Source organism: Schistocerca gregaria, chromosome 1 (assembly GCF_023897955.1).
Source record: "Schistocerca gregaria isolate iqSchGreg1 chromosome 1, iqSchGreg1.2, whole genome shotgun sequence".
Classification (NCBI taxonomy): domain Eukaryota; kingdom Metazoa; phylum Arthropoda; class Insecta; order Orthoptera; family Acrididae; genus Schistocerca; species Schistocerca gregaria.
Genome location: NC_064920.1, coordinates 827,341,877 through 827,354,213, shown reverse-complemented (window position 1 = coordinate 827,354,213; position 12,337 = coordinate 827,341,877). Strand labels below are relative to the sequence as shown.

Sequence of the window (12,337 nt, the reverse complement as noted above, 5' to 3'; positions counted from 1 at the left end):
GGCTGTATACATGGAAGAAGCCTGGAGATACTAGAAGGTATCAGATAGATTATATAATGGTCAGACAGAGATTTAGGAACAAGGTTTTAAATTGTAAGACATTTCCAGGGGCAGTTGTGGACTCTGACCACAATCTATTGGTTATGAACTGTAGATTAAAACTAAAGAAATTGCAAAAAGGTGGGAATTTAAGGAGATGGGACCTGGATAAACTGACAGAACCGGAGGTTTTAGAGAGTTTCAGGGAGAGCATTAAGAATGAAGATTGACAAGAATGGGGGAAAGAAATACAGTAGAAGAAGAATGGGTACCTTTGAGAGATTAAATAGTGAAGGCAGCAGAGGATCAAGTAGGTAAAAAGACGAGGGCTAATAGAAATCCTTGGGTAACTGAAATTAATTAATGAAAGGAGAAAATATAAAAATGAAGTAAATGAAGCAGGCAAAAAGGAATACAAATGTCTCAAAAATGAGATCGACAGGAGGTGGAAAATGGCTAATCAGGGATGGCAAGAGGACAAATGTAAGGATGTAGAGGCGTATATCACTAGGGGTAAGATAGATAGTCCCTACAGGAAGATTAGACACCTTTGGAGAAAGGAAACAAAAGAAAAATTCGGAATAGGAATTAAAATCCATGGTAAAGAAATTAAAATTTTGAGGTTCGCCGATGACATTGGAATTCTGTCAGAGACAGCAAAGGACCTGGAAGAGCAGCTGAACCGAATGGACAGTGTCTTGAAAGGAGGATATAAGATGAACATCAACAAAAGCAAAACGAGGATAATGGAATATAGTCGATTAAGTCGGGTGATGCTGAGGGAATTGTATTAGGAAATGAGACACTTAAAGTAGCAAAGGAGTTTTGCTATTTGGGGAGCAAAATAACTGATAATGGTCGAAGTAGAGAGGATATAAAATGTAGACTGGCAATGGCAAGGAATGCGTTTCTGAATAAGAGAAATTTGTTAACATCGAGTATAGATTTAAGTGTGAGGAAGTTGTTACTGAAAGTATTTGTATGGAGTGTAGCCACCTATGGAAGCGAAACGTGGACGATACATAGTTTCAACAAGAAGGGAATAGAAGCTTTCGAAAAGTGTTGTTACAGAAGAATGCTGAAGGTTAGATGGGTAGATCACATAACTAATGAGGAGGTACTGAATAGAACTGGGGAGAAGAGAAATTCGTGTCACAACTTGACTAGCAGAAGGGATCGGTTGGTAGGACATGTTCTGAGGCATCAAGGGATCACCAATTTAGTAATTGAGGGCAGCGAGGAGGATAAAAATCGTAGAGGGAGACCAAGAGATGAATACACTAAACAGATTCAGAAGGATATAGGTTGCAGTAGGTACTGGGGGATGAAGTAACATGCACAGAACAGAGTAGCATGGAGAGCTGAATCAAAACTAGTCTCTAGACTGAAGACCACAACAACAATGTGAACGAACGTTACTAAATGGAATGTACCGTCGAATAATATCAGCTGTACACGATGAAGGTCATTCGACAGTACTTGTTTGTGCGAGAGGATGACACTGTAGAGCATCGTAGGTCATAATGCAGTCCAGGACGCGAATGGAATCGCCGACCTCAGAAAACACTGAACGCAGCTTCCGCTTTCTTCAGGAGAATGCTCGAAACGGTAGTGCTAAGTTTACTTCAGTGATATCTATATGCGAAATTTTTTGTCTTAGTGTGGAGCATAGAGTACATAATGGACGAATATAACGACACATTTCTTGAGAGAGGAGGCAGAGTTATCTGCGAAATGATAGAATACATCTGTAAGAGTTAACAGTGTAAGTTTGGGAGATGTAATGAAATGCAGACTATACCATAGTATATATGGTGCAACCAGTATGCTGACTCACTCATAGAGGAAGTATAGTGTTCGAATATGACGGGAGAACTGTGCTAATTTTTCGCACAACGCCCCAGTGTTACAATATCTTCAGATTCGTGTGAGGAACATGTCATGCGCGGTTACCTCATGAACCAAGAGGTAACTCCAAAAAGTATTGGATTTGTGTTTCTCGCAATCTGACATATCTGTCACCCACAGTGACATTGGGAACAAGAAGTGTGCGCGAAATGAATACTTTTAAGCGCGCGCTCTGTGCAGTACAGCGGCCCATAAACAATGATTATAGACATTCATTTTCACCAATTTATAATGGTAGACGCTATTCACCTTTAGATATGTCAAAATCATTAGCACCTATGTTGCACAAAAAAAGTCTTATAAGATGCTGAAGGAAGAAAGTATAGTCTGAAACGGAAGACGGTTACTCACATCAGCAACATTTCGTAATTAACTGACCAATCTTGAAAGTAACTGAATTCATATACAGGTAATGTAAAATAGAAGACACCCTATAACATTGTTTCTGTATTTGGGACCACATGCTTACAATGCTTGTGCGTGTTAGCAGTCTGTCATTCAGTGTCCAACACGTGATACAAAAACGTTCTTAAATTCAAGGAGATGTAATATCAAGGATCCATTACAAGAACGTAGCATCTCAACATTAGAGCACTGCGTAAGTCGATACTTGCGTTTCACGGACTGATTTCATGCACGAGACATAAACAAATCTTTTATTCGGATCTAGTTCTCGTAACGTGTAGTCCAGTTCACACTTTGACAGCAAATAATAGAAAGACCAATATAATGCCCGACGACGACAGCGATAAGTCACAACATGAAGGAAGTTTTGTACACCCATGTACATATACACACGTAGTACACTGCACGCCACATGGTAAAAGATAAATTATTGTCTAAGCAATGTTGAACCAATTCTTATGCCTCGCCTGTGTTGCTGTTTCCTATTGCCATTGTTATTAAAATTGTGCTGATCACTTAACAATAAATAAACTCTTCATTATTATATCATTGATTTATGTTTGATTTTTTGATTCATAATTTATACCAATTTCCGTAATATCCCAGTATTTCAAAGCAATGGAAATTTTATGAATAGAAATTACTCGTCTCTTTGCAAAAAAGGTTCATTTGAAAACGAAAAATTTATTACTGTTGCCGTGGCTAACTGATATTTTAGTTTTTTACTCAGTTGTTACTAAAAATAAAAAAATACGTATTATAACAGAGAGCAAAAAATATCGAAAAATATCTGTAAATAAGAACTGAAGTACTGGTATCGGTTTTACCCTGTCTGTTTTCGGCATCCCTAATAGAGAAGGTGGGGGTTATTCTCGGCCACTGCACGCACACACAGATAGTCCATTAGACCACGCCACATGGCAACAGGTACATTATTGTCTTTGCGATGCTGTACCAATTCTTATGCCACGTCGTTTGTTGCTAGTTTCTAATTGCAGGTAATGTTATTAAAATAATGCTGATTGCTTTTCTCAGTATCCATAATAAACCATTATTTCAAAGCTATGTAAAAATGGTACGAACAAACACTAATCTTTTTTTTAAAAGCAAGTTTTATTTAAAAACCAAAAATTTTTGTACTGCTGCTATGGCGAACTGAAAAATGGAAGAAATCTCTTACAACCGAGACCAAAGAAATACCCGACTGTCACGGACTAAAATACTAGTATCGATTTAATCGGTGGGTTTTTCCCTTGCCTAGGTGGGGTGCGCCTTCGAGCACGGACTACCACCCCCCCCCCCCCCCCCCCCCCATGTTATGGTGGAAGGGGATGCGGCCGTGTCAGTACGTCAGTGCACCTGACGGTGCCAAGAGAGTTTTCTCGCCGAAATATTGTGCTCGTGGACTGTCCTGTAAATATTCTAAATGATCACTTGCTAAATTAGAGAAGGCATTGCTTGTCAGTCTCACATTCATTCACACATAGACTTTTTTCTTGCACAGAAATCACTTCCCGTACAGAAATTTCTATGCCCTTATTGACTCCAGTCTCACGTTGAGGCAAGCAATACAATTTTTTTAGTTTGTTCGGTGCTGCGTGGAGCTAACCTAAGGATATTTCAGCGCAATGGTGGCGGGTGCGGCCGACGGTGGAGCCCATGGTGCTGCTGTTCATGTTTTCCAACACGGCAGTGGGTTCGTTCGTTGGCGCCCTCCTCACAGAGCGCGTGTGCCGCATGAAAGACACGACCGACTGCCCGGACGACAAGCGCACCGAAGCCGTCACGCTGATCATGAACAAGACCATCATCGAGTCGGTGGTCCCCGCTTTCGTCGCATTATTCATCGGCAGCTGGAGCGATAAGTTCGGTCGCCGCCCCATCTTCATATGGTCATTCCTCGGTACGTTAACCACGGTTCCATCACTGTTTACACTACCATAGCAGATAATTAGGTAAGAAACCAGAATTCCACGAAGGTATCATCGGAAGAGTATCTGCGAAGCTAACGTGAGTGGAAGTAACAGTTTGTACACAAATATCATTTCGAGTCAAAGATCCGTATTGCGAACCCAGATTTCCCACTGATTGCGAGCAGTCTCCTTACCATTATGCTATCCAAGCTCCACTCCGAGCAAGACACAAACCAGGCGTTTACAACCTGCACTCATACATCCATTAGTGCATTCCCATACAGGGGAAACATTTTAATTGAAAGTCGTTTGCCCGTTGTCCGCGGATAAGTTTGATGTATCACACTTCTGCACCTAAACCAGTTATGTGACATTCAATTAAAATGTCTCCTCTGTATAGGAATATACGTAATGGATATACTATTGAGGGTTGTAGACACTTTATCGACGAGCTATAGATGTTTGTGTCTGGCCGTTATTCGTGCTCGGAAAGCCCAGTTATAAGGCGACAGTTTGCGCTAAGTTAGAAATCAGTATTCGAATCCAGGCGCGGCACCAATTTTTCTTGTCGTCATTTCATTACTCAGCCAACGGTTTCCCGTATTCAGACTACAAATACATATCATACATTGGTATTTTCGATATTTGTTGCGTATTTTCAATCCAAATAGTTGGCACAGAGCAATATGACCGACGCTTAGGTTTTCACTGATCGCGCACAGTGGCCGCCGGGTGTGTGACGGAAACTATGTGTGCTGTGCTCAGGCAACACCGTGGCGTACGTGGCGTGGGCTGTGCTGTCGGCGGTGCCAGACCTGCAGCCCGAGTTGCTGCTGCTGCCCTCTGTGGTGACATCCTTCAGCGGCGGCGTGATGAACCTCATGGGCGTGGCCAACATCTACATCGCGGACGTCGCCCCTGTCGACGACAAGGCAGTCCGGTACGTCCTTGCAAGCTGAAGCTGGCGCCTCTCTTCCTCCTACTTTTACACCTGGCGACCGTCTGTGAAGTGCGTAACAGACGGTACTCCCGCAGCCGGCCGCGGTGGTCTCGCGGTTCTAGGCGTGCAGTCCGGAACCGTGCGATGCTACGGTCGCAGGTTCGACTTCTGCCTTGGACATGGATGTGTGTGATGTCCTTCGGTTGGTTAGGTTTAAGTAGTTCTAATTTCTAGGGGACTGATGACCGCAGCTGTTAAGTCCCATAGTGCTCAGAGCCATTTGAACAATTTTTTTTGAACGGTACTCCCATTATACCACTTTCTATAATACGCTTATAATTACTTGAAGTTGACATCTGTCACTTGGCGCTACAATGTTGCCACATAGCCTATCATTCGGTTAAAGGCAAATATGGCGGAATACTTAACAGCTGCTGAAATGCTGTTCATGTAACGTGCAGCAACACTGTAAGCTGCTGCCATCAAGAATGGCGGGAACATGAGATGCTCTGATTTTAAACGACCAGTCACTGAACTCTGGCAGACAACCTGTTTTATAACCCTGAACTTACAGTCGTGTCACAACATAAACACAGCCTCTTGAAGTGTATTTTATTCAACAAAATGGCGTTCAGCAGCCTGTCACAGAACTGTAAATCAGGCTCGTTTTGCTCCCGGCTTTTAAAGCTGACATGTAGGAGCAAATTCCAAACAAAAAGAAACTCAGTTTCAACCTTAAAACCAAATTGTGACTTTTTGTTTCTGCTAAGCGCTATGATGCGATGCCAGCGACGAGCAGCTCTGATTGTAACAGATTTATAGGTTATAGGCGGCAATAGCAGACTTCATAAGAAACGAAAACGATAGGAAGGAAAATAAGAGCAAATAAAGAAGATAATACGAAGATCAAAATGATCCACCAAAAGATTAAAAATAAAATATTTCATTGAAACCATGTAATTAGAAACAATTATAATCAGAATTACTTTGGTAAAGATTTAAGAATGAAAAAACCGTTTTTCTCACCTGGCGATATGCGAACCCGTCTAATTTACGCTGTACACTGCCGTGTTACCATACACTGCGGAGGAGCTTCAGACTACGTCCTTATATTTATTTGAATACAAAGTCAGTTGCAACGATCATTTTCTGCGTGCAAAAAGTTCGGTTTTACATCATGTCGTACGACGTTTACCTACTGTAGGCCGATCTCTGTGATGATAATTGAATCCAAATAGCATCTTGTACGAAAGAATCCAGCAGTCTTTGGCTAGTGGCGTGTACGAAATGTGCATATTTCACTACCATCGTCGTGTGTGTGTGTGTGTGTGTGTGTGTGTGTGTGTGTGTGTGTGTGTGTGTCATAAAATGCGAAATAAAAGGGCCAGACACAGGATTCGGGATCCAAACGCAACATGAAGAAAAGCTAGATAAGGAACTGTATTTTAACTAACTGGCCATTCTGTGGCAGTCTGGCAACTGTGTACAGTTCAGGCGTGATGTTAAGCGCTCTGACTGGATGAATACACCTCCAACACATGAAGCGTCAACTATCAAGTAATTTTAATTAGACTTTATCTGACAGCCCCAGAGTTGCCCTGGTGTTTACTTTACGAGTTTTCTATTAGAAAGAAAAACAAAAAGTTTGTGTTTATAGTCTAGTATTGAAAAAATGTCTTTTCTACGTATCCATAAAAACACTTTTGAAATTATAAAACAGTCGTACAAAGTAAGATGTCTAAAGATCAAATATATAAGTACAGTATTCCAGTTATGAAACTTGACCTCGACAGTTTGTGTACGTTAGATGCAGTTGCACCGCGAGTCTACAATGCGATATCATTAACGTCTCTATGGTAATCCCTGAATTTTGAAGCAAGTTTTCAGGAGGTGTTACTTTTTGTATAGCAAATTTCGAAGATGCTGTGTCCAAAGCAAATATTCCAGATTTCGAACCTTCCTGGTCCAGTCGCATCTCATTGGATGACAGCTGAAAAGGACCTAAGCTCTCCAGTGGTCCAGGCTGGGGAAGATGTTTAAAACAACATTATAGTAGGTGCTATGATACACTGCTGTCGGTTCTCTTAGTAAGTAAACAGAGCACTGTGACTAGGTTTGGCATCTTCTATATAGACCAACTATTGCAATACACACTACCTAGACTGCCTGTTCGAATAAAAGTATCGTACGTTTTTTAATTGTTTGTCGTTTTTTTTTTATTTTCGTGTCCACTACGACGTGGTAAGCACGTTTTATTACCTCAATAATGTTGTTGTTTCTGTGGTCTTCAGTCCAGAGACTGGTTTGATGCAGCTCTCCGTGCTACTCTAACCTATGCAAGCTTCTTCATCTCCCAGTACCTACTGCAACCTATATCCTTCTGGATCTGCTTAGTGTAGTTATCTCTTGGTCTCCCTCTACGATTTTTACCCTCCACGCTGCCCTCAAATACTAAACTGGTGATCCCTTGATGCCTCAGAACATGTCCTACCAACCGATCCCTTCTTCTAGTCAAGTTGTGCCACAAACATCTCTTCTCCCCAATCCTATTCAATACTTCCTGATTAGCTATGTGATCTACCCATCTAATCTTCAGCATTCTTCTGTAGCACCACATTTCGAAAGAGTCTATTCTCTTCTTGTCCAAAATATTTATCGACCCTGTTTCACTTCCATACATGGCTACAATCCATACAAATACTTTCAGAAACAACTTCCTGACACGTAAATTTATACTAGATGTTAACAAATTTCTCTTCTTCAGAAACGCTTTCCTTACCATTGCCAGCCTACATTTTATATCCTCTCTACTTCGACCGTCATCAGTTATTTTGCTCCCCAAGTAGCAAAACTCCTTTACTACTTTAAGTGTCTCATTTCCTAATCTAATTCCCTCAGCATCACCTGACTTAATTCGACTACTTCAATAATACGAGGTATTAAATAACTACATTTCAGGAAACAAGTTTATTTGATGCACATTCGCTGCTTTGTTAACGTCAGATTGTGGTATAAGCTTTATGTTTGCCCTCTGTGCGCCGGCATTCCGCGAATCCCGCCTGAGACCTTTTGCTGCCGCAGGCTGGGAATCCTGGACGCGTCGCAGTACACAGGCACGATGCTGGGCTCGGGGCTGTCGGCGCCCATCACGGCCGCCCTGCAGTACTACGGCGTGTACACGATGGCCGCCTGCCTCATGCTGGCGTGTCTGTTCTACGCCATCTTCCTGCTGCCGGAGACCGTGCCGCCGTACACCCCGCCGGAGGACGTAAGTCACTGCTGTCCTTTACACTATTTCTGCCGTCCCTCGAAGAAGGCTGCGGTCCACAAGGCTTGTGAATTTTTTCGTACTGTCTTTCGTGCTACGAAGAACGAGAACTTCAAACAAACAGCCATTATAATCTCAAGAAGTATATGTGTCCTGACAGAAATGAATAATGCCGATAGTAAAATTAAAGCCGCATGGGACACTGTCAAATGGGAGACAGAACAACCAGCAGTGTACAAGACTCCACAACACTTAAACTAAATGACAATGTTGTCACTGATAATTCACAAGTTGCAAGTAGTTCAGCAGCAAATATAGGTTTAAATGGTTCAGTAGAAGAAGCAAGAGAACATATTAAGAATGCCATTCCATAAAACTTTAAGCAGCTAGAAGAAGGGCCAACATCCTTCACTGAAATTAAAACAATTATAAAAATTCTAAAACACAATAGCTCTTGTGAGATTAACTAAATTTCAGACAGAGTTCTGAAACGTAATTAGAACTTAATAAGGATGTCGTTAGTGATATACGCAGTGCAGCACTGCCTCCAGCAATTTTTCCAGACATGTTAAAATATGCAAGTATTAAACCACTACATAATAAAGGTGACAAGATAGATTTAAACAGTTATCGTCCAGTTTTCTGACCGACATCTTTTCCCGAAATATTCGAAAACGTAATGTACTCCAAAGTAGTCGCACACTTAAGTCGAAACGATTTACTTAGCATATCACAGTTTGGATTCCAAAAGCGTTGCTTGACTGAAAACGCAATTTATACATTCACTCATCAAATAGCAAAAGCATTAAATAATTATATATCGCCTTTTGGTATTTTCTGTGATCTCTGCAACGCCTTCGTTTGTGTACACCATGTTACTACATTAGAACAATACAAGTTTTATAGAACATATAGATTTACACGCAACTGGTTCGAATCATACTTGACAAATAGAATGCAGAGATGTTGTGCTGAATATTTCAGACGGCGTAGGAAATGGAGAAAATTATGTAGTGATTGGAGTAAATTCACAAAAGGAGTTCCACAGGGTTCAATTTTGGGTCCATTCCTATTTTTATATAAGTGGATAATTTACCACATTCACTTAATATTCACTTTCATTTAATATTCAACAAGCAAAATGTGTACTTCAGTAAATGATACTAGTGCTTTCATAAATTCTGTTAGAGACAAAGCAACAGAAGAATTAGTACATGATATTTTCCAAAGAATTATTAATCGTCCTCCTAAAATGGACTCTCTGTAAATTTTTGATAAACATACTGCATTCTTTACTATTCAACAAATAAAGTCATATCAGCAATGGATGCAGTACATGAGAAGAATCAGTGACTGGGGTAGAAAGCTGCCAATTTTGGGGTGCACATATTGACCATAACTTAAACTGGAAGAAGCATGTTAGTGAGCTTAACAAACAATGAAAATCATTAACGAAAGACAAGCTTGTTGGTTCTCAGAACTCCACAGTTCAGTGTCCTACAATTGAATGACACATGCCCGCCTGCAGAAAGGATGATACACAACAACTGGCCAGCGTGCTGGTTTACACGACAATTCGTAAGGAATTTTGCCTGAAATTATTTTAGAGAGAGAACAGGAAAACGAAAGTGTAACTATACAATCATGAGAGTACACACACACACACTGTATGGTGGTAGGAGGTCACGTTCTTGAATAAAAGAGGAGACTACTTGCTGTATATTCCATAAAAATCTGCTTATTCGAGCATTATCATAAATATGTGCACATCTTCACCCCTGTTACGTTATAGAACTCAAGTTAATTTAATTCATAATGAAGGCTGTTGTACTTCGTTACTGTCTCTTTATACGGTGAAAGTGCTTTGTTTATGAGACAACGAGTTTCGGGATTGCACACATCTTCAGGTGATTATACATACATTTCCATGTTTCCACATACGATGAACTCGCCACATCCAAAGTCTGATGTGGACATGACAGTTTAAATAACTACTATGGTGATAAATGTGAAGCTAAAGTGTGAATATCGAAATGTTTTTGTAAAAACAAATTGCAAAAAATATTTCTATATCTGTATCCCATGACTTTTGTCAACTCAGTGTGGATCATTCGCTCGATGAAGGTGTGGCTGTTGAAGGGCGTGTCAGAACGAATACTTCTAAAACGTTGGTGTGTCTGCTGCCCTCAGGAGAGCTGTGGCTGCTGCAAGGGGATCTTCCGGCCGCAGTTGGTGCGCGACGCGCTCAAGACGTGCCTCAAGAAGCGGCCACATAACGGCCGGGCCACCATCTTCATCGTCATCTTTGTCGTCATCAGCGGCATGCTCACCTTTATAGGTAATCACTCAACCTATTCAGAGATGTGTTAAACATTCGCTTGATATCCCTGTAATACAGCCATTAACTAAATGTTGCTCAAAGAAATGATCTTAGCGTACCCTGATATCCTTCAAAATTGCAACATCACGAAAGATCGTAAATAACGAAATTTTACTTATCGTGCTTATACCCAACAGAAGAGGAAAAAATATTACATTTCTAGGTGATTTGGGGTACAGAGTGGGCGGAGCTGACAGCATAAACAATTCTCGTCCGACTGGTTATCACAGAGCTTGGATCGCACACGCGGGTACGTCATTCCGCGGGCATTCAGCTTTGTGCCAGGACTTATCAATCGTAGTGGCTGGTGAACTATCTCAAACCAGGTTCTCGGAGATACGTGACTAGGTCTTTTCAGTGAATGAAACGTTTGAAGTACGTTCTGGCAAGGACAAAAGTCGAACACCCTGTGTGGGCCAGGACAGCACCAGCAACTTGAGTATTAGCTCTATGTTATTGAAGAATGGCGTCTCACAGGTCTCCAAGTCAGCTCACAGGTACTGGCCTTAAAACGTAAGAGACAGCGCGTCTGCTGTGTTCATTAAAAACTATGCGAACGACTGATGATCGTGTGGTGTACTTATTGGCACGGAATTCCGTCACACCCTTTGTTGAACCTTTACGATGATGACTAATGTAGTGTGGTGACATCGGTTTTCATCAGAGCCTGGACACACTGATACGTCCATCGCGTTGCTGTACACAGAACTGGTAGGCTTCCGAAAAGATGATGTTGTGGGCCTCCTGAGTCCAGTGCTGTCTTTGGGTGCGACCCTGTCTGCTGCTTTCCCATTGGAATCTGCAACAGCTGTCTCAGTGCTGGCAGTCCTCGCCGGTAGCCCCGGACTTATGGAGACTGCTCTCGCTGCAAACGAGCCCATTTCCTGCCTGACTCAGGGTACGCCACCGACTGTATGGTCGCGCATGGCCGAGAGAACAATGCCTGTCCTTTCGGGCGCTAGTTGTGTAGGACCCTTAGACCATGGATGGAGCTGAGTGTAGCTCTCCTGCAACCGTCGATTCAGTATTAGCATTGCTTTTATAGGGTCACGACCAACGCTAGCAACCGGATCGTGGGAAGGTAGCTTGTAGTCCCGATAGACCCGATTCGCCACCTTTCACAAAGGACAACACTGTCTTCCCATAAACAATATTAATTGTGATATCTCAATGACGTATCTATTGCACAATTTTTCCTCTTCCAAAAAACTAGGTGCCGTTATTCCTACCTATTTTTTGCCATTCCGCCGAAATGCTAATCATTTGTTTTATGAATTACTTTTGAATCCATTATGGGAGAGGCAGTAATCAATGTCTTACAAATATTTACTATTAAAACAGTCTTTATCACTAGTAGTGCTTCTCCATCTGAAAGAGGTTCCTACTCAATGGTCTGAAGATGACCACAGTAGTGGTCGAAACCGGTCACCTTGATAAATAAATCGTGATCAAGCCTGTTTTTAATAGTAAATATTTGTTTTATG

At 41.6% G+C, this 12,337-nt stretch overlaps 1 protein-coding gene across 5 annotated transcripts in view; it reads left to right on the top strand.

Annotated features, from left to right (window-relative positions):
- The window catches only part of LOC126271856 (proton-coupled folate transporter-like), a 247,947-nt gene that overhangs the window by 227,705 nt on the left and 7,905 nt on the right, over window positions 1–12,337 (top strand). Inside the window, exon 6 of one of the 5 annotated variants that reach the window (XM_049974237.1) lies at window positions 10,664–10,811. The exons of the other annotated variants lie outside the window; for them this stretch is intronic. Coding sequence (XP_049830194.1) covers window positions 10,664–10,811 — 148 coding nt within the window. The remainder of the gene's footprint in view (window positions 1–10,663; window positions 10,812–12,337) is intronic. 5 annotated transcript variants of the gene reach the window in all.